General features: G+C 37.8%; 2 protein-coding genes across 3 annotated transcripts in view; both read left to right on the top strand.

Moving 5' to 3' along the window:
• Window positions 1–13,382, top strand: part of UEVLD (UEV and lactate/malate dehyrogenase domains) — a 41,991-nt gene extending 28,609 nt beyond the window's left edge. Inside the window, exons 8-12 of one of the 2 annotated variants that reach the window (XM_033119580.1) lie at window positions 2,823–2,993; window positions 3,992–4,165; window positions 9,557–9,620; window positions 11,519–11,642; window positions 12,448–13,382. In XM_033119580.1, the coding sequence (XP_032975471.1) occupies window positions 2,823–2,993; window positions 3,992–4,165; window positions 9,557–9,620; window positions 11,519–11,642; window positions 12,448–12,615 (701 nt within the window). In that variant the 3' untranslated portion in view covers window positions 12,616–13,382. The remainder of the gene's footprint in view (window positions 1–2,822; window positions 2,994–3,991; window positions 4,166–9,556; window positions 9,621–11,518; window positions 11,643–12,447) is intronic. The other variant, XM_033119581.1, reaches the window with a different exon arrangement.
• A 3,518-nt stretch (window positions 13,383–16,900) lies between these two features.
• The window catches only part of TSG101 (tumor susceptibility 101), a 37,015-nt gene continuing 25,967 nt past the window's right edge, over window positions 16,901–27,948 (top strand). The window contains exons 1-4 of the mRNA XM_033119583.1: window positions 16,901–17,075; window positions 20,907–20,991; window positions 22,892–22,957; window positions 25,176–25,339. Coding sequence (XP_032975474.1) covers window positions 17,034–17,075; window positions 20,907–20,991; window positions 22,892–22,957; window positions 25,176–25,339 — 357 coding nt within the window. The 5' untranslated portion in view covers window positions 16,901–17,033. The remainder of the gene's footprint in view (window positions 17,076–20,906; window positions 20,992–22,891; window positions 22,958–25,175; window positions 25,340–27,948) is intronic.

The raw sequence follows: 27,948 nt of genomic DNA on the forward strand, positions 1-27,948 counted from the left end.
GCTTGAGCATAGATAACATCTCTTAAAATGTGTATATTTTTGGCATCCTGGTATATGTAGGTAAATACTATATTTGGGGATGTGGACTTAAAAATGTTTTATTACCAGGGATGCATGATCAAAAAAACTGGAAGATTGGGGGGAGGGGTTCACACAGTGTGAGGGATATAAGTGATAAACGTCTAAGTATTACTTTGTCTTGTGCACCTGAAACTAATAAAAAAATAAAATTAAAAAAAAAAAACAAACAAAAAACTGGAAGACCATTGAACTAGAAAGTGTTTATTCTAATCTTCCAAAACCAGGTGATAGTGAAAGTCAGTTTGTAATATGTTATAGTTGTTTGGCTTTTCTTGGCCTTTCCTTACTTTGGTCCCTTGTATTCCTTGACCATATTTTCCAAGTAAAATGTTGAGGCATAATGGTTTCACAAGCCTAAATGTACTAAGAACTAAAGTTGAAGTTATACCTCTAGGTTATAAGACTTGGGTGTAATAGTGCTAGCAAGCCTCTGGATCCCTGTAGGATACAATGACTTCATTTTCTGTCTCTAGAAAGAGTGCAATAGTTGCTTTAATGATCCTTTTGTAGGCTTCGAGTAGAGGATCCCTGGGGGAGCTGGTTATTCCCTTGTGCCTGTCATTTCCAGGTACTGAAATTCTTAAGGGACCTCTTAACTCTTCCAAATGACTTTAGGGGACTATTTAGTACATGGACCCTAGAGGCTGTGAGGCCATTTAGGACTGGAGGAAATTGTTTCCTCCTGTGTGTTTCATTAACCATCAATAACCGTTGTTTCAGATAATTGAAAGAATAGAATCCTTGGAGTGGATGTACAGGGCATGGCTTGTCGCCAAGGAGGGAATGCTGAATGAGTGCACACTATCTCGGGGCATGTTTCAGGTTCCCCTTGTTAATTTTGGCTGGGCATTCCTGATAACACATATTAAATTACTGTTCCATGAAGTCATTTTAAATATAACGATAACTAACATCTCATAAATATATTCTAGGATATGGTGAAGTACATTAATAATTTTGGGAAATTAAGCTCACTTGGAAATTTCAGTAATGCCCCATCATGACAGTCATTGATGATTGCCACTGACTCATCATCCGAGAATTGCGCTTTGCTCCATTTGGATATTTTTTAAGTAGCTACTACAACATTTGGGGGATATACATATGTACGTATGAGCATGGAACTATACTATATCTGCATACATAAACAGTTATGCTTGTATATGCATAGACTAAATCTTGAGAAATACCAAGGAATTGTTAAGAGTAGTTGTTTCAGGAGACAGACTAGGGAAACTGGTTCTGCACTTGTTTTATGCACTTAATATTTTTATCCCTCCTTTTAAAAAAATTGTGCTAAAATGGATATAACATAAAATTTACCATTGGTGACTTTCCTTTGCTCTGAAATACATTTTTTTTTAAAGATTTTATTGGGGAAGGGGAACAGGACTTTATTGGGGAACAAGTGTGTACTTCCAGGACTTTTTTCCAAGTCAAGTTGTTGTCATTTCAATCTTAGTTTTGGAGGGTGCCATTCAGCTTCAAGTTGTTGTCCTTTCAGTCTTAGCTGTGGAGGGCGCAGCTTAGCTCCAGGTCCAGTTGCCTTGCTAGTTGCAGGGGGCACAGCCCACCATCCCTTACGGGAGTCGAGGAATCGAACCAGCAACCTTGTGGTTGAGAGCCCATTGGCCCATGTGGGAATCGAACCGGCAGCCTTCGGAGTTAGGAGCACGGAGCTCCAACCACCTGAGCTGCCAGGCCATCCCTGAAATACATTTTATAGAAGACACACCCTGAAGATACTCAAACGTAGTCCGATTGGGTAAAGAAGTGATTTCAGTAGCTTTGCGGCTCCATAACAAATTTAGCAACAACAAAACTTGCTTGTGAACTCCAAGAGAATAAACAGATACCAAGGTCTTTGAAGCACTCCCATCTTCAGAACTCTTTCACATGGTCTCGATTTGTAAAAGCACTGAATTGGGCGGGATTGATCATTCCAGTGTCCGTCAGTCACTGAAACAGTGGGAACAATCACAGACATGGAACTATTCCCCTGAGAGTTGTAGATCTCCTACAGCCCTTTCCCTTCTCCTCTTGTTACCCAGAAGGTTGCAGGGGCGAGTCAGTCACTTTTGATGATAGTGGCGACTCCAACCAGAGACTCTGCCACAGTGTCTTTGTAGCTCAATGGCACCGAGGCAAAATTCTGTTTATGTCTCTTATTCCCATGACATTCGAAATTTCTGTGTTTGCATAAGAGTCCATACCAACAGATAGTGATGGTCTTTTTCTTTTCTTTTCATATTTTTTTGTCTTTTCTTTTCACTCTGGAAAACTAGAAATGCAGGCCACCCTAGAAGTCATTGAATCTGACTGCTGCTCAGGAGGGCCCCATTTGAGGCTTGAGGTGAATAAAGACACTGAGGGCAGATATTTCTAAAGAGGAGAGAGAGAGAGAGAGAGAGAGAGTTCTGAATTAATTCCTTATCTGTGGATAAATCATTAATTCCTTAAAAATCATTAATTCCTTATCTGTGGGTTCTGGATCCTGTAATTTATTTGGCTTTATTGCTCTCTTTCCCCACCTTGGGATACACTTATGCTCTTAATCCTCTTTCTGATGGCAAACTTCAGCACTTTGTATACTTCCTATGGAAATAGGATGGACCTGAGGGCAGGTGCACCTAAAAGCTCTCTGCTTGTAGAAAAGAAAAACCTCATTGTCCTGAACTCAGACCTACCTGCCTGATTAAAACCTACATCTTGAGCTCAAACTGTTTCTTTTTATTCATTAGATTTGTCTGCCTCCGCTCATTCCAAGGTGGTCATCTTCACAGTTAACTCGCTGGGTAGTTCTCAGTCCTACCTTGGCGTGGTACAGAGTAACGTGGATCTGTTCAGAGCCCTTGTCCCTGCTCTGGGACATTATAGTCAACACAGTGTCCTGCTTGTTGCATCTCAACCAGGTAAAAGGTTTTATTTTAAATGAAGTTGATGGTCCAGTGCATCAGTAGACTTGCCATTCCTCATGAAAGTCATAAAACTAGATTATAAAGGGACGGCTGGAGTATTCAGTTAAATTGCTCTTATAATGAACACTACAGTATTTCCATATCTTTTCAACAAGTTATTTCTTACGACTGGCATTAACTGGAAGGTTACAAATTATGATTTTTTTTTAATGTAATAGTATTATGTTCCAGGTTGTTAGCCATGCTTCCCTCAGTGAAAAAAATCGTTAAACACCCAAGAGAAAAATGCTGGCTTATGTGAAAGATCTTTTGTTAATTCCAAAGTGTCATAAAATGTTAGTGAGCATGCAAGAGTGCAGGTTAACTTTTGTATTTGAAATTGTTTTACTTAAAAAAGAAATATCTTCAAAGAGTTAGATGTGGTGCTGGACTCAAATTAGTGAACACATTTTTTAAATGTTCCCAGTATAGGAGTGTGGGATGCATTTCACTTGTTTTCCTATAGTAATTAGTTGAGGGACACTGGTCTCTTTTAATTCCTGACATCCTTGTGGCATGTAAGAAAAAGTTGTGTTTTTATTCACAATGCTATACTGCATCGTGGTGGTATGTGATTCCATATTTTAATTTAAAGATAGAAATTCAAATTCAGCTGAAGATAGATGTAAAAGACAACTTGATCAATGAAAACAAAATTATCTTCCAGTTTTCTGTGCTCAGTTTTCCTCCTCCTTGCTTAACTATACTAGGAAATTATGTTTTCTACTCTTAACAATTTATATTTAACAACAAAGTGATGTTAAATCATGCTGAAATCTGGTTTGTGTTTTTAATATATATTAAAAACGTTATGCCTTATATTGCTTTTAGACGTAAGAACAGTATGTACAAGTTCTCACATACTTATTAAAATAATAAATATTTGTTTATGAACTAGGCTAGGAGTATATTTTTTAAAATCTCTACATTTTTACCTTGTATGCAATATTTAGTGGAAATCATGACCTATGTGACATGGAAACTGAGTACATTTCCTGCAAATCGAGTGATTGGAATTGGATGCAATCTGGATTCACAGAGATTACAGTATATTATTACAAATGTTTTGAAGGCACAGACTTCAGGAAAAGAAGTATGGGTTATTGGTGAGCAGGGAGAAGACAAAGGTAAGAAACACATTTTCACCAGTGGCCCAAATCACTAGTGGCCATGATATTCAGATATATCTGGGGACTCAAGAATTGTGGAGTTTAGTTGGTTTTTGTTCCACATTTGAGTGCCTTCTGTGTAACATGTCCTACCTATATTGTGAACGTCTCCTTGAAACATGTTATTCTACTTATATTTAATTTTCTGTAAGTTTAAGATTAGTCGTGACCCCTTAGTCAGGTTGTATATGTTCTCAAAACTATTTTCTTAGAATTTAAAGCTTCCTATATGCTTTGATGCTAAATATTAACAGTTGTTATATCTGGGTTAGAGGTAACTTTTAAAAATTGTGTACTTTTCTGTGTTTTCTAATTTTGTCATATGTGGTATTTTTAAGAAAATTATTTTAATAAAACACAGCAGCATTTTAAATCTGTATAAATCTGCACTGGCTACCTAGAAAATTCAATGCTAGAAAGGCTATAGAATAAACTTTTACAAAACTTGGCTGTGTGATTAAAGCAGAACTACTTTTTAGGCTCATAATGCTGCCTGACAGGAAGCACTAATCAATAGGACCCTAGAAAATAGTAGCAAACAAGAACTTGCAGCAGTTGTATTAGAGTAACGAATGTCTAGGGCAGGGGTGTCCAAACTGCGGCCCGCGGGCCAACTGCGGCCCATGATCCATTGTTAATTGGCCCGCAGCAAATTCCAAAAATATATTTAGTTTACTTAAATAAACCAGGTGAGGCAATACGTACTTCACCTCGAGTGAGTGGCCGGCTGTTTGTGTATTTTACCGCAGATGGCCCTGGGTGAAAACCGTTGATAAAAGTTTGGACACCGCTGGTCTAGGGTTTCAAACAAACCCAAGACCCTAAATTGTACTTACTACTTACTCCATTTGAGTTCTGGTCTATGTTGATCTTTTGTTTATCTGATTATTGCAAATCTCCCAGTTAGTTTGCTCTTTCCCCTCTAGTCTGCCCTGTAAATGATGCCAGATTAATAATATTAGCCAAAACTTTCATAGTGTTTACTATATCCTTTCACATATTAATTCAATATTTCTAAATCATATTCCTCTTTTCAAAAACTTTCCCTGGCTTCCTCTGACCAAACCATGAGATTGCTTTGCTTGGCATTCAAGGAGTTCCAAAATGTAGCCCTATTCTTCCTTCCCCATTATAGCTATGGAGGTAGTCATGTTATTAGAGAGCTGGGAGGGACCCAAGGGATCATCAATTACATTTTGTTTTCGGGAGCCAGCAATGGATGCAGGGATGGTAAGTGACCTGCCCAAGAGCCTACAGCTTTCCGGGTCAGAGGAGGACTGAAACCGAGGTCCTGTGCCTTCCAGTCCCCCCACCCCACAGCTTTGCTTCAGCCACAGGGACCTTTGCCCACTGCATCCACCTCCCCCATCATCTGCATATTCAGATCTCTCTGCATATTCAAATCTCATCCTTCAAAGCCTTGGTCAAGCCCCCTTTACTTACATTATGAAGCTTTTCATGATCACATCACTCCACAGTGATTTCTTCATTCCTTTGAGCTAAAAGCTACTGCTAGCTTATGGTAAGTCACCATGTATAGCCTCATGGCATTTATTCTTTTGTTACACTGCTGTTTATTCTCATCCAATTTTAACATTGTGCACCTTCTCCTTATTAAAAGTGTAAATTGTTAAGCTATTCTTTTAGTTGAAAAAGTCATTCACATTGCAAAAAAATTAAATAGCACACAAAGATAGGCAGTGAAAAATAAGTCACCCTTCTATGCCAGACACCCAGTCCTTCTCTAGAAGCAATCAGTTAGCAGCTTCTTGTGTAACCGTCCAGAAATGTTCTGTGCGTAGACAAGTACATGTATGAAATCATGTATCATTCTCCACCTTGTCTTTTTACTTGTTAATATGACTTGGAAATGATTGCATAAGAACATACAGATCTCATTCATTCTTTTTAACTACCGGATATATTGAAATTTATGTAATTAGTCCCCCAAATAAGTTACAATTTTTTTAATACATTTCACAGAATGGTTGCATTAATATCACAAATTGTAAAGAGAAAATAAAGGATGATGTGGCAATAAAGAAACCTAAGGAACTGTGCTGACTACTGTTAGAGCTAGTATACAGAAGTACAAAAACCTGACCCTGTCTTTAGGAAGCGTAGAGTCCAATAAAGGAAATGACTATAATAAAAGACAGTATTGATTTGCTATGAGAGAGGTCCAAGGGAAGGAGGATAAAAGCACAAGGAAGGGATATGGAAGTTCTGTCCTCAGCTCTCAACTAGGAACTAGAAATAAAGAGATGTAGGTGCACGTTAGTTGCAATCACTTTAATATTATGTAATATTGACACATACAAAATACACATACTGTATATGTATGCTTTAAAGCATAATACTAGTATAAACATTAATTAATCCACACTCAATTAAGAAAATTACCGATACCACTGAAGCTACGTATGTACTTCCCAACCCATCTCCCTGTCTCCCGTCTAGATACCACTATCAGATCGCTGTTTATCCTGTCTTCTACTTCCTCCCATAGATAGTTATATCCATGGATAGGTATACTTACCTTGGCCGTGAAGTCCGAAATGGATTAGAGGCTCCCTCTGCTGGTGTCATGTGTAGACACCAACTGATTATATTTTTGCATAAGTGACACCACCATAGTAATAGCAATTGTAGTTATTTTATATTGAGTGACTACTATATGTATTAAATGCTTTGCATATCTCATTTAAAATTTAAAACACCCTGAGAAGGAGGTGGTGGTTTTCCAAATTAATAGATGAGGAATCTTAAAACTCAGTGAGGTTAACTGATTTGTCTGCCGTTACATGTCTAATAAGGGCAAAACTGAGATTTGAACCCTGATCGACTCCAAAGCTGTGCTTTTTCTTGCTGTGACTTAATTAGATAATTTATCTAAAGCATTTAGTAACAGTGCCTGGCACAGAGTAAACTCTCATACATGGTCGTTGTTATTGTAGTAATCAGCAAGATGGTGATGAGTAGACAGTTGGCAAAAGGACAAGTAAAACTATGCTTTGAAGTAAAGCAGTACTAGGATTTGGAAACAGTTATAAGAATAGCAGGTGTGTAAGTAAAATTATTCTCAAGTATTTCAGAGACAAATGACAGCTACAGCTTGGGGAAGGAATCATATGCCATACAAAACCCTTCAGGATCTGTTTCCTGCTTCCCTCTCCAGCGTCATCGGCCATCTGCCGGGCATTCTATGCTAGTCAGATGGTCAGCTTGCAGTTTCCTGAATGGTTCGTGCACTCTCATGCCTCCTTGCCTTTGCACCTGATGCTTCCTTTTCCTGAACTTTCATTCACTTGGGTAACTCCTCCTTACCCTTCAAGACTGGGCTTGAGTGCCACCTCTCCCAGGAAGCCTTCCCTAATTCTCCAGGTTAAGTAAGTTAATGCCTTTATTATAAAAATTATCACACTGTGTTATAATTGCTTATTTACCTGTCTGTTCACCCCACCAGACTGCAAGCTCCGTGAGCTTGGAATGTGTTTTGAAATGAATGATCCTGACACCATCTAGTGACCAAAGGTCATTCATATTATGCCCCACCAAATTAGATAGTCAGCAGAACATGTGCTCCGGAGCTGCTATTGTCAGCTGTGATATTGAAAGCGTATGTAAACTGTAGGTAACTCCTTCAAATGGTCTTTTAGAAATCCAAGGGCTGGACCTCAGAACAGAGGGTTAGCTCATCTGCTTTGGGCATCAGTCTTACCAAAGGGGTAGGTATTATATGGAATGGAAAACTGCTGTCCCATGGTCATTTTTCATTAAAATTTGGGGGCCAGAAGATTACTGTTCTCAAGGAGTGGAACCAGAAAGATTAGGATACAATATTTGAAAGGGCTCCATAAACTAGGATGGATATACATTTAGGAAGCTTGAAGGGCTAGGCGGTAAATGAACAAAAAATGAAATAATTAAGTCCATCTCAACTTAATTGAAAATTCTAATAACTGTGCCATGAGTAAATTCTTTTCTTGTGGCTCTTATAAGTCCAGATTCAGAGAGGAAAGATAAAGAATGTGATCTTGTAGATAATATATAATGACAGTGATACTCATTACTCATTTCCAGATTTGTTTTGTGTCCTTTGTCCTTTTTTATACCTACCTTGCCCCTTTTATTCATCTTTCCAAGGTCTATAAATGCTGTATTTCATTTAGGAGACATTTCTGTGCAATTTTCTGTTTATTGTGAGTATGCTAATAAAGTACCAAAATTGTTTTAGAAAATAATTCATGTATCATCCTTCTTTCCAAGGGAAACATTTTTTTTAAATCCCTAATCTGTCCACATGTATTTAAGTTTTTCATGTAACAGTTCTTTGTTTTGCTGTTATTTTATTTAATGGAAAAACTTGAAAAACTTTTCTGTTTTTCACCTTAATTGTTACGTTTTCCTTTGTTGTGAGATATAATTACGGATGGTGTGCGAGGTCAGTTCTGTATTATCTCCTGTGCATTCTCTGCCATGGTAAAGTATGTGAGAGGACACAGAGGGAGAACACCTGGTCCTCGCCCCCCTGGAAGCTTATACTCAGTTTGAAGAAGGGAGAAACACATAGTGTCCTTTGTTGGTGACACATCACTAAATTTAGGCCTAATTTTGAATGCATTTGAGAAGACGTGTGTGTTAAACATAAGATAGTCTTATATACCTGGATGTATTTTTGTTTTGCTTACCCAAGTAAAGATTTGTATCAAAGAATGTCTTCACACAGATGAGAAACAGATGAATATTTTAGAGAGGTTTGAAAATGTTACTTTCAGTTCAGTATTAAGGTGTGGTGTAAATATCCAGTTCCCGTACACAGCGTTGAATTTTGAATTGTTTTTATCAATGGTGTAGTGAGAGGAAATGGGTCGCGCCAAAGATGCTCTTAGAAAACCGCGCCCGGCCTCTCTAATAGCTGTGGAAATCTAGCCCAGGATCCGTGACCAGATTATTTCTCACCTGGTGTAAGAAATTCATCTGTGTGGTTCCCAACAGAACAGATGCCAAGTGTTTGTAGCACTTGAGAACCTGTTATTCACAGCCTGCTAAGGGAAGAAAGCTTTCTACTTGTACAGTAAAACGGCCCTGGCAGAACTGTTATTGATGAGAGCGGACAAGTAGGGAGGCTGCAAGGAGACTTTGGGGATTACAGCTCAGAGTCTTTCTAACCCCAGGCAACCGTACAGCAATTTAGTGTCATCAGTGTAAAAATGTAACTGCTAGGAGGGGGGAAATGCATATGCAATGTTTCATACAGGTACCCGTGGCTGCAAATGATCATTTATCACATCTTAAGCCTAAGAGAGTGATTGACAAAATATAATTAATTTTTCATTTACCTTTTAGTGACCAAATGGGGTGGCCAAGAAGAAGTAATGAGTCATCTCTCTCAGGAGCAGCTGTCCAGCAGGTAACACTGAGTGTAGATTTGCATTTATCCAACTAACAATCATGTCCTTTCTAGCTAACGTAACAGCTATTTACACAGCACGCACTTACCGGACTTCTGCCGACAACACTAGCTAGTGTGGACAAATCCAGAAGTACAAGGGAGCAATGTTTTCTGTTCTTTGATTTCTTATCTGAAAGTAGATCTATGAGTGCTTTGCAAACTTTGTTTCCGATACACAGTTGACACTTAAAGGGTAGAACTCGTTCCTGATTTGTAGATGGTGGTTTACAGCTCCTACATCTGTACATCTGAGGATATTGAGAATTTTCTTAAATGTAGAAGAGAATTTGTCCATACCACTTAAAATTAATATGTATTTATAAATCACACATAAACATGTTTAGAAATTAGTCCAATATGAATGGATAAGCTATGTTATAAGTTCAGGCAAAAGCAAAGTATAAGGCACAGATCCTTGTATATTTTGTGTTTATTCAGAGCTTTCCAGGGTCTGGATATTGTAGGTTAGCCTCTACATATATTTTCATGCCATTTGTTGTTTCACCATCACATCATAAAATACTTTCCTACAGTTTGAGTGGTGGAGATTTTTAGCTTTTTAAACCTTTAGCTTATATATTAGAATAATATATAATAGAATATATTAGAATATAACAACTGGAAATAATATTCTCTTATTGAGAAGAGTAGTATATTATATAAGCCATTCTAACCTAATTCTCTATATAATCCTATATTTATAGCTTTTAAAGGAAATTCAAACATGTTTCTTTAATTGATATCATTTTTTTATTAGCTACATAAAGAGTGTATGCTATTATAAAACTTTAAATACTACAGATATCTATAATATAGAAGGTGAAAAACTGGGGTAATTTCATTTTCCAGAAACAACCACTGTTAACAGTTTAGTGTCCACATGTCCAAACATTTTTTTCAGTGTTTCTGTAAACATTATCATTATATTTTAAAAAATTTTATAATAGATTTATGCTATTCGTATTATTTTATAGCTTGCTTTGTTTCCTTAATAATAAACCTTGGACATTTTTCCATATTGTACATATAAGTCTGCTTTATTCTTCTCAAGAGCTGCATAGTACTACATTTGGCAGTGATTTATTTAACCCAGGGGTGTCCAAACTGCTGCCTGTGGGCCAACTGTGGCCTGCAATCCATTTTTAATCGGCCCACAGCTAATTCCAAAAATATATTTAGTTTACTTAAATAAACCAGGTGAGGCAACACGTACTTCACCTCGAGTGAGTGGCCCGGCTCTTTGTGTATAACTGCACATGGCCCTTGGTAAAAAACGTTGAAAAAAGTTTGGAAACCCCTGAATTTTAACCAATCCTCTTGCTTAATTGTTTCCAAACTTTTTTTCTGTCTCAAGCAAGGCAAACATACATATATGTGTATCTTTGTACACTTGAGCATATTGCTGTAGGACTAATTCCTAGAAGAGGTTTTCTAGATCAGATGTTGCCAAATCTTTCTCCTAAAAGACTACATCACTTTCCACTCTCAATAACAGTTATAGGAATACGTACTTGTTTCTCTGTAGCTTCTCCAAAAGTAGTTATCAGTCTTTTTAATTTTTGCCAATTGTGATCAGCCAAACAGTAAGTGTACTTACTGTTTTAACTCATATTTAGTTAAATATTAGTGGTGGTGAGCATCTTCCTATGTTATTAGGCCATTTGTATTATCTCTCTGTGAACTGACATTTTAAGAAAAGCTGAATCATTAGATTATCTGTAGGCTTGTCTAACAATTGATGTATAACTCTTATTTCTGTGTCATAAAAATAATTAATACAATAAACAGAAGGTAAAACTATATGTTTATTTTTTGCATTTTCTGAAGTTTGTTTTGTTTGTTTTTTGGTAACCCAGAGCCATGGAACTATTAAAGGTAAAAGGTCAAAGATCCTGGTCTGTCGGACTATCAGTGGCTGACCTGGTTGACAGTCTTGTAAATGATAAAAAGAAAGTGCATTCTGTATCCATTTTAGCAAAGGTAATTGCTATTCTCATTCTCTCATTATATTCTTAAACTTTTATATTATGAATATAAAGCCAGAAAAAGTGCTGTTCCCACTGTAACCTAGGTGTCTTCAATATCACCAGCTTTTTTAAAAGTAACACATGGGAGGAGGTAGTTTGGTCTAAGTCATATCCTGCTTCGTTATGGGAAGTCTGGACTTGCTCCTTACCCCCCCATGTAATTTGGGGGAATTCCCAAGAAGCATGTATATATTCCATAAACTTCTTCTGGTTGTCATTTATCACCTCAGCCAGCCAGGTCACCCCAGACTGACGTGCCAACTGGCCTTAGCTGGTCATCAGTCTGCTTCTCCGGTTCAGTTTGTCCTTTTTCCCCTTTCTCCCAAGCATAACCTCCCTAAAGCACAGCGAAGACAACGTACCAACGCTTGACCACATTTTCTTGAAAACTTAGGACTACCAGGAGAAATAAAACATAGAAAGACAAACTACAAACAGGTTACTGTATTTGACTGCACCCAGAGCCCATTCTGTGCTCCTCTCCTCTGACAGTCTTTTTTCTTAGCCCCCAACCCATATTGCAGGGACTAGCTTGCCTTCCCATTAAGGGGATGTCTTTGACCAGGTTCCTCCCATTTCACAGAAATTTTCTGAAGCAATAACTTGAGTTTAGAAAATAAATAAACAAAAAGAAATTTTTAAGTTCAACTTGTATCACTTTGTACTAGGGCTAGAAAAGAAGAAAGTATTCATATTTATGATATTAACTGTTTTGCATTGATTTAGCTCTGTTATAATCCCAGTTTTATTCATTTCAGGGATATTATGATATAAACAATGAAGTGTTTTTAAGTTTGCCTTGCATCCTGGGAACCAATGGGGTAGCTGAAGTCCTCAAAAACACAATGAAAGACGACAGAGTGACTGAGAAACTCCAAAGCAGTGCGTCATCGATCCATGGTCTCCAGCAACAGTTAAAACTTTGATTCTAAAGTTCAGAGTTACCTGAAAGGAAAGGTCATTTAATTTTGCCGACATATATATAGGGTGAAGAATTTCTGTATCTTACTACTTACCCTTACAAATTGTTTGATTAAGGTAGATAGTTTCTTGGTTACTTTTGCAATTTGAATTCTTAGGGAATTAGATAAGGAGGAAGAAAATCTAATTTTCTTTCTTGTTCTTGAGATATGTATACTATTCTTTAAACCTATAGCAGAGGGAAACATTACCTGCAGTATGCAGCATGTAAAATTATGTACCATCAAAGCACATTCAGCACTTTGGGAATATTTTGAAAGTAATACATTTTTAAAAGAAAATTACTCTTTGACTATTACAGTAAGCATGATAAGCTGAAGGCCCAGTATGAATTTATGAAATCTGTGCTAGGTATACATTCAAAGGATCCACAGTTCAAGGTATTAATAGTTCCTCTTTAAAATACAGATGGAAGTAATAGCAATAAAGCATTCTGTTTTCCTTCTTCAATGAATTAGCTACCAAAAGTGAGTTTTACATGTACTTTAAAATAGTAAAAGAGAAAGTGAAATTTTTTAATAAATGAAGAAAAAGTGTAGTTTAACTTCTAGTGGGACTATCCTTTTTGAAATTTTCTGTAACCTTTCCTGGGCTGTACCAGATCTCTTAACATCTCAAAAACTCACTGTAATATTAGTAGAGCCATAGAGAAATGTGTATTCTCAGTGAAAATTATGAATGAAAGCCAGGTGAGTTTACTGTATATGAAGCTTTCATAAAAGCCATTCGTTTTAAGGGGAAGTTGGATAGACTGATTGTTCAGAGCAAATCCTTTAACGACTCCTGAAGAAAGGAGTCAGTGTACGTACACTTTGGTGATGGGTCAATAACAAATACCTTCACATGGAAAAGATAGCATATTCCTATTAAGGTAGCAACTAATAGTAACAACTACCATCAACACTCCTTATATTTCAGGCAGTGTGATAAGCACTTTATTCTTTTATCGAATCCTCATAGTAACCCATTGAAGTAAGAACTATTACCATTTTATAGAAGAGGAAACTGGGCTTTAGTGACTCAGACCTCATGGCTACAGGGCACTTAACCATACAACCTCTACTTTTTCTAAACACTAGAAGTGGGGAAAGACCTAATAGCCAAAATAGTTACCACAAGACCCTAAAGCTGGGGTTCTGTGCTCTTCCATTCTCATATAGAAGCTGACTTTTTTCCCCCAACATAGTTTTTAGAAAGATTGATTCCCTGACTTCCCAGACTTGCCCTCAGCAAATAGCAGCGAGGGGTATGCACCGACTATTTATTTATGACTATTTATTTAGTCATTCAGGTAGTATTGACTGGGAACCTACTGTACACCCAGCGCTGTGTATATTAGGCACTGCAGATATAGTGGTGAGAAAACCTGGACTAGGTACAAGGCCTCGTGGTCCTTATAATCTAGTACGGGAGACAGTAATCAAATGTCACAAGTAAATGTACAATTGCAAATGGAATAAGTACTGTGAAGAAGTCTTAGGTGCTTTGAAAGCATACCATAGGTAAATCCAAAGCTGGTCTGAGAGATAGGAGCCCAATAGTTTATAAAGGCAGACACATCCTAGGTAGAGAGGAAATAGTCAAACTAATACTGATTTAATATAATAATGGATGCTTATAATGATAAGTTCAAATCATTAAGAAAAGGTGATATTATATTCAGTGTCCCGTGTTTAAGAAAGTAGACAAGTATTCAATATGCTTGGAAAGATTCCCACCAGAATTAACTAGTATGAAAACCTTGGACATTTGAAGGATAAGCATTAGTTCTGTGTAATTCACTAGACGGGTAGATTATTTTGGTGCTACTCTAGTATTGTATCCTCATTGTCCTTTCGTGTGAGATAGGAAAGTAAAACTGAAAGAACCTTGGGTTTTTTAAACTAGCCTTTTCTAATATCTAATTAGAAATTAGATAATTTCTACTACCTAATTTCTCCTATGCTCTTACGCAATAACCTAACTCAAGATACTATATAGTAGATGAATTGCCAAGAATTCACTACATTAATTATAAAAGAAACATGTCAATACAATACTTATTGAGCATCTACTGTTATTCTAAGTACTGTATTAGAATCTGAGTATTTAAAGATGAGTAATAGCCCTTGCTCTATAGAAGCCCACAATATAGAAGTAATTCTATCAGATAGTTCTTGAGTGTTGAATATTATCAATCATGTTGTAAGTTCCATATACAAGTCAAGAAGCAGTACCACCACCACCTCACTATGATTCGGTGATAATCTGACATCCATGATGCTGCTATTTCACTTTTTCATTTTTCCAAAATCATGCAATGTCTCTTGTTATGTATGATTTTTAGTGGGGCATGGATTAAAATGTTTCTTTGATATTGTAGCAGAGAGAAATATTTTATTTTCCAACTTACATTGTAGTTTTCCTTAAATAGTAAGAATAATGAATAAAACAATCTTTGACTATTAATAATGAATTAAAAAATCACCAGGAGGTGCCTAATTTATTGAGTAGAAGGAAATTTATTCAGATTGAGAAGAAAGATTCTTTCATATAATTCATATGGTCCCCAGGATATTTAGTTATAAGTGGCTTACGTGCAAAATGAAGAGAATGGATTTTGTTAATTGTTTTCAAATTTTAAAAAATTAGTTTTAACAAGAAAACTTTTAAAACAATATATTACCTGCACTCTCCCAAATGGTGAAAGCAGAGTTGCTCTTCCTGAGTGAGCTGTGGCTTTAAGAACAGTTTGAAAACCACAATGCTTTTAAGTGACATAAAAGAGATTCAGGGAAGGATAGACTGCCTTATATTTTCATTTGACTGGGGCTGTATGCTTTACTAACATATGTATGGTGTCCATATCCCAAAACAAAATGATACCTATTGGCGGTAACCACAAGATTGCCACGGGGATACGAAAGTCAATTTGGGGAATGTAATCAATAATATTGTAAAGATTTTGTAGGGTATCCGATAGATACTGGTCTCATTAGGGAGACCACCTCAGGGATGATGTAGATGCCTGATCACTGCACTGTACGCCTGAAGCTGAAGCTGAACAATAATGAATGTCAACTACAATTTTATATATGTATATATAGTTACAAGAAGTGGAGTACAGCATTAGGAATAGAGACAGTGGAAATGTATCGGCTCTATGCGATGTCAGAGTAGATGGGGGACGGGGATTATCACTGTGTGAGGGATATAAATGACAAATGTCTATTACATTGTTTTGTACACCTGAAGCTAATAAAAAAATGTTAAAAAAATGATACATATTGGAATAGCCTTTACTGCGTGTGTGCAGCAATTTATAGTGATGCTTCTACATGGTTTCAGTTAAGCCCTCTTTATGTATGTGGTCTTTACTTAGATGCCAATTTAGAAAGGAATTAATACCACAGCCTGTTCGTCATTAGCACTAAGCTAAAACAATCCAAATTACCATAATTCACATAATCAAAACCAAGTTTTACAATACCTTGAATGACACTATACTTATAAGACTGGTGGTGATGTACAATAATGCCTAATATAAATGACCATGAAGAATTTTTATAGGTAGTAGACATTCAGTTAAGATCGAGTACTCTTGTGCAATGAGGATGGGAAGATGAGCCTGCCCTCAAAGACTAGGACACTGGACAGGCTACCACACAAATATAACGCAAGGTAGAATGCAGCCTGTGTTACCGGTTATGCCTGGGTAGGGGAATGATTTCCTGGACAAGAAATGACTGCCAGGCTTCCTGTGAAACAAGGTCTCTGCACTTTGCCCTTGTCAATGTAGTATGAAGAACTTTTAAGCTTAAAACAAATGAACTCTCATCATCAGAGAGACCCTGGGCATCATCTAGAGCAAGCCTCTCATCTTAGAGTTGGAAAGAACTTCGGCCGGAGCTAGAAGTGTACTTGCGTGCTATTATCACAAGAGCAAGTTAGCGGCAGAACAGTTTTCTGACTCCCAGTGCAGTGCTCTCCCATTTGATGACTCAGTCCTTAAAGCTCATTGGGAAGACTTTCGCAGTACCCCTGCACCTGCTCCCCTAGTCTAAGGGCAACTGTGAAACACCTGCCGATCTTGTCCTGGCCCAGAGTTTCGATCCTCGGAACCGGCTCGCCCTCATCAGTGAGACCCAAGCCGCCCTGCGGAGCACTGCAGTGGGTCGGTAGGAACCCACCCCTCGCGCAGCCTTACTGCTTACCTCGGAAGTGACGTAAAGGAAGCGGAAGGACTGTCGTGGCTGCCGACTTCCTGTTAGAGGCGGGGGGTGGGGGGCAGGCTGCTCGGTGTGCGATTGTGTGGGGTGGCCTGGGGCAGCCCCGGAGCGGCTGACGCTCTGCCTTCGGGGACGGGAGCCGCGACGTGGCCGCCATGGCGGTGTCGGAGAGCCAGCTCAAGAAAATGGTGTCCAAGGTGAGGCCGCGACGCGCTCGTCCCCCGGCGCGCACCCACGGCTCCCTTCGGCGCCCGGCGGGGCCTGGCCCGCCCCAGCCCCGCCAGCCTCCCAGGCGGGCAGGACACCTCAGTCCTGCCCGCGGGCGTCTTTGCTCCCCCAGCTCAGACGTGCCTGTCGCCTTGTGCCGGAGCCCCGATACGGGACCAGGGAAGGTGGGGAGCGGCGGCAGCCAACAAAGGCGCGAAGCGGAGGCCGCCTGCCACCCCTGCTCTCCTCTCTTCGGGTTGAGTTTGGAACAGTCTGGGGGACAGCGTAGTTTTCGTTTTACCTTTTATAAACACACAGAGGGGATTGTATTGTATTCTCGATCTGGGGCAATCCTCCCCAACTCTTGTCCCAATACACGGGTCCGTCAGTCTCCGCCCTTCCTCCTGGTCCCCAGAGGTTGTGTCCTCTTGAGTTTTGTATTCCTCACACGCTCGATGAGTAACTACTGGTTGAATTGACTCGATTATAAGTAAAAACGTCTAGAGAAGCCAAAATACCAGTACCTCACTTCCTCGGGTGAAATAAATAAAATTGCATTACCATTTCAGGGACTTTGATTTGCTAGGATTAACTGTCTTTAACTGTATGCTTATCACGCGAATTTATTCGCTTTGAACTTAATTTGTAGCCTTCACAGTTCGCGACCGGTGTATTTTTTCATTTAAAAAACCCACAAATATGCGTTTTGTCTTTTAAATCCGTGAAATATTTTGATAGTTACTTCACCTGTAGCACGTGATACCAGAGTGAACTGAGTAAGGTATTTTGTTTTTTTTCCAATTTACCAAAGCTAGTTGGACACTAAGATGTATGTGGATGTGAAGTGGTTGAGAGTTGAATCTTCTGTAGTTCACCTAGTTAGCTTTGGATATGTTTATCAAAGCCAGAAGGTAGGAATCGAAATGGTTTAAACCATTTTCAGTGTTACAGAAACACACTATTATGCATAAGCTTAATTCTTTGGGGGAAAAAAAATGTTTTCTAGTAAAATCGTCCCCATAGTCTTTGGTTGAAGAGCTATAATCTCTAAAGAGAAAGTGATAGTTTTCAAAATAAAGCTTCTCTTGGTTGTCTACTGTCGGCTAGGCTTCTTGATTTTCTTTTGGTAAAGTAGTTATTCTGGACTGTAGAGGAAGTTTTGGGGAACCCTAGAAGATTGTGGCCCAGATCTATGTTGTAACGTTTATATATCACTTTTAAAACAAACAAAAAAACAGAAAAAAAGTATATTGTTTTACATACTTGGTAATTGAAGAATATTGTTCCATGCCATTGTTGATATTCATTAGATATCCCAATGGAGATAGTCCAATTGGCAATTGGGTATTCATAGCTGGCGTTCAGGAAACAAGTTCAGTTTGGAATGTTTTAATTTGGGAGTCATCAGCATATAAATGGTGTTTACAGCCTTGAGGTAAATCACCAAAAGACTGAGTTTAGATAGAGAGGAAGGGGACTGAGCCCTGGGGCTCAATAATATGAAGAGATTAGAAGAGAAAGAACCAGCAGAGACTGAGAAGGGGCTGCCACAGAGAGAGGAGAAGTGGGAGGGAGGAGAGGGAAGGAGGGAGAGGACAATGGGGAGGAGGAAGAAAAAAAGTAAAGTTTAGAAAAAAATCAGGAAAAAGCTGATAACTTCTAGATCCAACTACTAATTTACAGGAAATACAGAGGACATAGGAGCATATATATTAAACTACACCAAGGCGATGCATTTAGCAAAATCCAAATCATAGGAGGCTCTATAGGACAAATGAACTGATTTTGTGAACAAATTCCAAGGGGTAAAAATAGAAATGGGCCTATCAACTGATAAGTGGATACATAAAATGTGATATATTTAATAGTAATGGCGTATTATTCAGCCATAAAAGGAATGAAGCACTGATACATACTAGAACATGGATGTACCTTGAAGACATGCTGAGTGAAAGAAGCTAGTCATAAATAGCATATCATTCCATTTATATGAAATATCCAGAATAGGCAAATTGATAGAAACAGAAAGTTGATTAGCGATTGCCTAGGATGAATGAGGGTGCGGGCAGGTGGAGTAAGGGGATAATTGCTAAAGCCAGTTTCTTTTGGAGGTGATGAAAATGTTCTAAAATTGATTGTGGTGGTAGTTGTGTAACTGTCCTAAACACCATTGAACTTTATATAATTTACTTTAAATTTGTGAATTATCTCAAAGCTGCTATCAAAAAAGAGGGATGAGAGAGGCTCTATTGATTAAAGAGACCTAAAAGATATTTTAACAAATTGCAATGTGTGGACTTTATTTGGGTCTTGATTCAAGCAAACCAAAGAAAAAAAATGACATGAGACTACATATGTAATAATATTAAGGAAATAGTGATTATTTTAATAGATAATAGTATTGTGGGTTTTTAAAAAAATTCTTTTAAAAATACATACTAAAATATTTATGGGTGATAGGATATGATGTTCTGATTTGTGTCAGAATAATACAGGAGGAGGGAAATATGAATGAGATTATGGGTTAAATAAGATTGGCTATGAGTTGATTATTGTGGAAGCTGGGTGTGGGATACAGGGGCTCGTTATTCTGTTCTGGCTACTTCTAGATGTGTTTGAAATGTTCTGTAATAGAAAGGTTTAAAAAAAGAATAGAAAGAAACGGAGTAGTCAAAGACAGCAAAGATAGACAGCTCCTTGCAGGAGTTTTTGCTATAAAGGGGAACTGAGAGAGTGTGGTTGTAGCTAGAGGGGTGAAGGAAAGTTAGAAACTTGTGTTTGTGTGATTAAAATGGGAGAAATACAAATGTGTTTGTGTGCTAATAGTACTGATCCCATAGCATGGAAAAATTAGTACTTCAGGAAAAAAGAGGGCAAAAAATGCTGAAGAGATGCCTTTGAGTGGACCTAGATTTGTTTCCTAATTTTTTTTGGTATTTTCTTGCTTATTGTTTATTACCCTTCGTGCTAGTCTCTGTGAGATTTCTTTGACTTTATATTCAAATCCCTGTATTGAATGTTTTGTTTCTACTCTCACATTTTTTATGTCCAAGAGTCCTTTCTTCTCTAAGTGTCCTTGTTTCATGGATACAATGTCATTTCTTCTTTCTTTGAAATTATTAATGCTAATTCTTTCTGAAGTTTTCTTCTCCTTGCATGATTTCTATTACTTCCTTGTTTCTTTTCTGTTTGGTCTCTGACATGCTTCTTGGAGTCTTTGTTTTTTCAATAGCCGACTGTTCCTTTTTAAGAAACACTAAAAGCTGATTGAAAGCTTTGTGTTCATGGATGGAGCTTGTCAGATGGTGAGCTTCAAGTATTGTCGTCAGATGGGGGTCCCCATCTTCTGATCTCCTAATCTGCCAAGAGTGTGTAAGCCAGGTTCCTAGTTTTCTGGAGTGGAGCGGTACAAGCTGGGAATATGAAAATACAATACAGCAAATGATAAACTGCAAAATAGTTGTTATTGACAATAAAGGCTGGAGTTTGAAGAAAGGGAGCGATCACTGTGAGCTAAAGGGAATTCTGGGGAAGGATTCGTTAAGAAGAGAGAGATATAAGCTAGGTTTTTGAGAATGATGGAAGATTTGATTTGGTGGAAGACCTTTTAAGTTGGAAGGAGCTAACATGGAGGTGAGTGAAGGGTTTGAGTAGGTGGCAAGAGAGAAAGTTATTGAGATTCAGGCTTTAATTAATGATTAGTGAGAACCATTACGCTTTTAAGAGTGCTATTAAGAAAATAAGATTTTAAGAAAATTAATCTAGCAGTAAAATATGTACATTGGTTTTAAACTAAATTCTTGTGTGATTTTGCTTTTCAGTATAAATACAGAGACCTAACTGTACGTGAAACTGTCAATGTTATTACATTATACAAAGATCTCAAACCTGTATTGGATTCATATGGTGAGTTTATGTAATAAAATATCAGTTACTGCACTTTGAGTTTACTTTTTTGTTAATGATTGTAGTTTTCCCATTTTTCTTTTAAGTTTGTTGGTTTTTCCATTTTATGACTAAACCACCTGTTAAGGGTTAGAGGGATAGAAAAAAATTACAAGATCTAATGATAACATCTTATATTTGTTTAAGTTTTAAAACAAATATTCTAACATAGAGCTATACAAATTAGACCTAGAGGGGATGATAAAGATAGTTTTGTCCATCGTTTCCCAAAGTATTATCCACAGTTGTGAAGAACGATGCTGGGGGCGGGGGTGGCGGGTAAAGGGGATTCTCTGGTTAAATTTGAGCAGTTACAGATTAAATGGGCTTCTTGGCAGCAGTGTTTCTCAGAGCCTTTAATATACCAATGTGTTATACCCACCAGGAGGGGAGAGAATATATTGTATAGTGTATCGTAAAGTTGATTAACTACTGAACCCGAACACCTGCTCCCTCCAGCAACCCAGCGTCTCTTTATATTCTTAGGAGGTCATTTAGGAAAACTATGTTCTGGACTATTCCTCTCATTTTGTAGATGAGGAAAACATTTTTTAAATGTGATCCTTAATTCTGTAGAGTGCATAGTTTCGTTGAGACGAAATAAACGTGGAATTTAAGTAAGAAATGACAATACCTAAAGTTGTACTTTTTTTTTTAATATCTTTTTGTCCCCATACCTAATGGGCCATGGTCAAGGGCTCTGTCCATTATGACGTCCTTGGTGGCCCTGAGGGCAAAGAGCAGAAGTTTGTAGCTGAGACTCTCACTCTAAACTCCACTCACCCCTAGGGCTTTGAAAACATTGGCACAGCCTGGTGATGGGGGTGGGACAGCAGAGGGACACTCCTGCGTTTCCTTAACAACACAGAGTGAACCTAGGGCACAGTTCTCCCTCATGTCCACATATTGTACTGTGGTATCCAGATCCAAAAACACCCCTCATATTACCCAACCTAGAGTTAATTTAAACCTCGCTTCATGGGGGAGGTACAATGTGAATTGTACTGTAAGTGTATAGTTCTTACTGCATGCTAAAAGCATAAGCATGTTGATCAAAACTGACAGACTCCACAATCGTTGAACAGATCTTACATGGCCGACCGCATCTGAACCATTGTTATCAACATGCTTTTAGAGTAAATAAAGCCAGACATTTCAATAAGGTGGTTTCTTCAACAACACAAAATGAGAATGAATTCCAGCACCATGGATAACTGTCAGTGTAAGTGAAAGCACTGAGGGACCAATGCTGTGTTCTTGTGCACACCGCAGCCCCCCCGCGGCAGTGCGGTGCCATTCCAAGTCATTATCACAGAGGCTAGCAGTCCGTGGGATCCACGTCACGTGCCCTAGGGAGTCCGTTAGAACTAGAGAAACTTGTGTGATGTGAGGAATACTTGTCTCAATACAAGATGTCTATATTTAACCGAAAACTTTTTTTCTTTTTAATACTGTGCTTTTTCACTACATTGGGATTGAGAATGATAGTGAGTAGGGATAAACCTATGGGGAATCTAAAATTTTATGCTACGTATTAGATGGACACTTAGTAGGGTATTAGTTGACGGTGATTTTTTAAGTAATTTTATAATCACGTTGGGAACACAGAGCTCCTATTTAGCACTCCCATCGATTTTTCCAAGTAATTCAAAGCATCTTTTCTTTACTCATTCTAAAACTGATCCCACTGAGTGAATCAACAAAGGATACTCTGTTATTGGACAAAATGGATGATACATTAACAAGTTAGCCCCTTTCACGGGCGATAATAATGAGTTTTAACCAGCGTTTCTAAAAGAATAACTTACATGGGAGCATCTGTGAAAACGCTTGTGACTAAATCCTTGTTCTTTCCTTCCAGTTTTTAATGATGGTAGTTCCAGGGAACTGATGAACCTCACCGGAACCATCCCTGTGCTGTACAGAGGCAAGTGTCTTAATGTAATTTACGTTTCCAGTGTAGAGGCATTTTGATTCACAAAATATGTTGCCAGAGAGTTATAAGTAATTGAGACCAACTTTCTCATGACTTTCATGATGATGTAGAGAGTTTAACTTCTATTGCAATTGAACTTCATTTGGCAGCAGCACCTCATATTTTCAGCCTTGTTTTTTCCCTTCCTTACCAAGATATATCAGTAAATGCCTCGTTGTGCTAGAAGAATTTGATGTTTCCCATTATCAGAGAATCTTAGGACTAGAAAAGGATCTTAGATACCTCCTAGTTCAGCCTCCCACCCCATTCAGACTTTTCTGACAATGAGAAGCCATATAGTATCGTTTCTAAGATAGAGTCTTAAAGTCGGGGCAGAGTAAGGTTTCAGTTCTTGCTCTGTAATCTGTCAGGTTTGTGACAATGGGCATCCGTGACATTAGGATAATAGTACCTGACTGAAAACAGAACTCATTGTGATAATGTGTGTGAAGGACTCAGCACAGAGTCTGGTATATAATAAACAGATGTCAAAAGCAGTTATGTATCGTTGTCGTTAGTATTAGTGATAATGCTGATAATGGATAATTACATCTCTGTCAACCAGTCATCCGCCCTCTGCTGGAACAGTTACAGTGATAGGGAGCATTCAGTCTCATAAACAACTGTTCTGTTTTTGGAGGCTGTTTGTGAATTATTCCTTGTGACTCACTAAGACCTGTGTCTCTGTGACTTACCCATAATTTTATGTAGTACCTGCTATGCATGAGGCATAGGGGGTAAGGGCTATGATACAAAGGTAAATAAAAGATGCACCTTCTCTGGAAGAGATTACACGAATAGGGGAAACGGGGAATAAATAGGTATTTACAATATTCTATAACTGCTATAGAATGATAAAATGTAAAGGCGCTGTGAGATCAGAGGAGAACAAGACCATGTGGGGAAGATAATAGAGGAAAAGGCATTTGAACTTGTTAAAGGATGAGTCAGCTATTCATAACAGAATGGACATTCTGGGCAGAGGGAAAAGACACTTGAGCATCAAAATTGAATAAAGCATGTATGATAAAATTAGGGATGACTGAGTCAGACTCAGCATTGCTGACTTTGTCTTTGCCTTCAGGAAATAAGCTCTGGTGAGGGAAATAGATATGTGAGTAAAAGAGGGAGGGCAGGAAACTATGGTAAACATAATTAAAGATATTTATTTCATATATATAAAATTTTATCTAAATCCTGTATTCCCTCACCATTTTTCTTATAGCATAGTTCTTAAGCCTAAGTAATTCTGGAGAAGTCTTCATTTTCACAAAGCAGAGAATTCTGGGTGATGGAAACAAACTTACGTTTTATGTATTCGGATGTATTCTATTGGAGTTCTTTCTTCATTGCAGAAGTTTGAAGTAAAAAATAAATCCAAAGTCCCCCAACTGTCTTGATTTCTTTAAGTGAGATTTATACTCGTGTATATTTATATGAAGTGAAACTTTCTAAGAGGAAATTCAGATAACATTATCTGAATTATGTCAGGTGATTCAAATGGTTACTTTGGACATTGGCTTTGAGCTTAATAAGAAAAGGTTATGATTTTTTTCAATATATTAACTATTGGATCCTTTGAAGCACTGTTCAATTTGACCATATATATATATATATATATATATGTATATATGTATATATGTATATATATATATATGGTCAAATTTCTCAATGAGAGATTCTGTTACATAAAACAAAGAGAAGGAGATGACATAACTGATTGAATATGCCATGTGCATTGGTCAAGCTGTGGCCACCAATCAGCATCTGTTTGACAGTTGAATAGCTTTGGCAAGGGAATTATATCACTTTCTGATAGGATACCATAATCCATGGTCTTCTTTCTCTATGCCTTTCAAGTGAACCTTATTAACTGACGTGACAGGAGTCAAGTAGCAAAGAATGGATTGAGCCAAAAGATCATCTGTGAAGAATGCTTTGACAGCAGCAAGCACACGCTGGCAGAGTAGTTATCAATTAGCTCCTTAATCCCGCTGATGTGTTTTACAGACTGCAAATGTGAGAAACTGATCTTAAACAGAACTTTGAAACATTAAAATATTGTGAGTTTGTAAAGTATTGCTTAGTTGTAGTTCTCTTTGCTTACCTACTAAGCCATTATTGAAAAATAATGAATATAGAATAACTGAAGTTTATCTTTCTCTCTCAGGTAATACATATAATATTCCAATATGCCTTTGGCTGCTGGACACCTACCCATATAATCCTCCTATCTGTTTTGTTAAGCCTACTAGTTCAATGACTATTAAAACAGGAAAGCATGTTGATGCAAATGGGAAGATATATCTTCCTTATCTACATGAATGGAAACATGTAAGTATAAACAGTGTTTTGTGAATTTGTTGTAGTTTATATATATTTGCTTACTAGCATCTACTTTCTGTTAACACTCAAAGAGGATTCCAAGGAAGAGATAAGTTCACGTAAGATCACTAATCACTGAGCTGGGTAATCAGAAAAGACTCTCCAAAACAAATATAGTCATGCGCTGTATATCAACATTTTGGCTAACAACAGACTGTATATACAATGGTGGTCGCATAATATTACAGTGGAGCTGGAAAATTCCTATCACCTAGTGGTGTCGTAGCTATCCGAACTTAGCACAACATGTTACGTGTTTGTGGTGATGCTGGTATAAACAGATCTGCGCTGCCAATCGTATAAAAGTACAGCACATACAATTGCAGTACTAGGCTATACCATCTAGGTTTGCGTTAAGTGCACTGTATGGTGTTCACACAATGATAAAATCACCTGAAAACATTTCTCAGAACTTCTCCCCATTAAGTGGTACGTGACTGTGTATCTTGTGTTTGTATAGAGCTTTATAATTTATACAGCATGCATAGTCTCTGTTTGCTTGAGTTGAACTTTTAAGAATGGATAGATTTTACAGAGTGGGAAGTGCATTTAAAAAATAGTATACTGGTGGCATATATTTGTGAGACTATTCAACTCTCATTACTCAAAGTGTTCCTATCAAGAAGTAATAGTAGTAGGAAAGTTGTTTCTGCCTCTGATCATAAAGTTCTGGCACTCCAGTGTTCCTATCAAAATAACTAGAAAAGCTAAAGCATAAACAACATGTGGAGCTGTGGAGAACTGTTGAGGCAATCAGTACTCGAAGGTCCAAGATCCTCCAGAGAAGGAATTGTGAGAGATGAGCCAACATTCTGCCAGTTTTCCCTCGGAGTCTTTACTGATTCTTGGTACAGGGTAAGAGGCTGAGAATTTGGGCAGAGGGTTTTAGCTAAGAGCCAAAGAAACCTGCAGAGTTTCTAGCAGGTTCATAGGGCTAACCAGATAACAGCTGCTGTTCTGTCTGCCAGTGCAGCCAGTACTTCAGGAGCCAAGATTTGGGAGAAAAGGAAGTTACAAAGAAATAAACCAGATAATCTAAGTTTTCCCCTCGGGATATGCTGAATTTCTAAGCTTTAAAGATAAGATGCTAAAAAGCTAAGCAGAAAACTTCTGAAAAACACAGCCAAGTTCTCAACAGCCTCCTGTTGCGGAGGCGATAGGAGTTTGGAAGCTTCTCAAGGAAAAGGGGTGTAAGTAGACATCCTAGGCTCTGGTTGATGCCACTGGAGGAACGCAAGAGTAGGAAGTCAGGGATAAGCCTTACAAAACCCCAAGCTTGAATCAGCTCCTTCTCTGATTATTATATTAAGGTCATTCTCATAGTACCTGCTGGCCATAGGTAGGGTGAACCCTTGCTAGAGGAAGACAATACATAGAGCCTCGATAATTTTTCGCAAAATGTGTCCAGCATACAATTTAAAAGTATCAAGTACATCAAGAAAGAGGACAGAGAGGAAAAAAGACAATAGAAACAGGACACTGCCACACCCAAGTAACCCAGCTATCAGACACAGACTTGAAAATGATATGTTCAAGATGTGATTAATATGTTCAAGATGGAGAATTATAATAAAAAGGAACCAAGTGGAAGTCTTAGAACTGAAAAATAGAATAATAGAAATTAAGAACTCTGTAGATGGGTTTAGCAGCAGATTGGACTCACCCATAATAGAGAATTAATGAAGTGGTAAATGAATAGTTGATATTTTTTTAGTACTATTGACCTAGAAATAAGCCTTGCAGAGGATGTACAAGTCCATTATGGAGAAAATTGTAAATTTTATTGAAAGACATTAAAGAAGACTTAAGTCAAAGGACAGAGAACCATATTCATGTATTGGTAAACTCAGTATTGAGTCAAAAATGCTAGTTCTCTTCAAGTTGATCTATATGATAACGAGTTTTCATTTCTTTCTGTATTTCTTTATTAATTTTGTGAACTTGATAAGCTGGATCTAAAATTTATATGGAAATGCAAAAGATTGAGGGTCACCAAGGCACTCTCCAAGAAGAATAAGGTTAAAGGGACTTACCCTACAGATATCCAAATATATTATAAAACTAGTAATTAAGATACTAGTGGAATTGTCACAGGAATATTCAAACACATAGATGGACCATAATAAAGAACCCAGAAAAAGATCCAGTTGGGAATCATTTTAGATTTTTGAACAAGAGTAGGGTATTAAAAGCAATGATTATTAGGTATAATGTTTGAACTGTACTAGATAAATACATTAATTAACTGACAATCACTAGCTGCTCTAAAACAAACCCCAAAATGCTGGACGCTTAACACTAGAAATTTCCTGCCCACGTAGTAGTCCACGGGAGTGTTCCTCATTGGCAGGCAGCTTTTCCTCTACTTGGTACTTCAGGGACCCAAGCTCTTTCCAATTTGTGATGCCACTATCTCCCACGACTTCCTCTGCATGAAGGAAGACAAGCCAAGAGAGAGTGGTAAAGGAGTACCCCCCTTCTATCCATCTTGGCTTACAAGTTAAATCACTTCTGCTTATGGTCCATTGGAAAAAACTAGTTGCAAGGAGGGCTGGAAA

This window comes from Rhinolophus ferrumequinum, chromosome 11 (assembly GCF_004115265.2).
Source record: "Rhinolophus ferrumequinum isolate MPI-CBG mRhiFer1 chromosome 11, mRhiFer1_v1.p, whole genome shotgun sequence".
NCBI classification, from domain to species: domain Eukaryota; kingdom Metazoa; phylum Chordata; class Mammalia; order Chiroptera; family Rhinolophidae; genus Rhinolophus; species Rhinolophus ferrumequinum.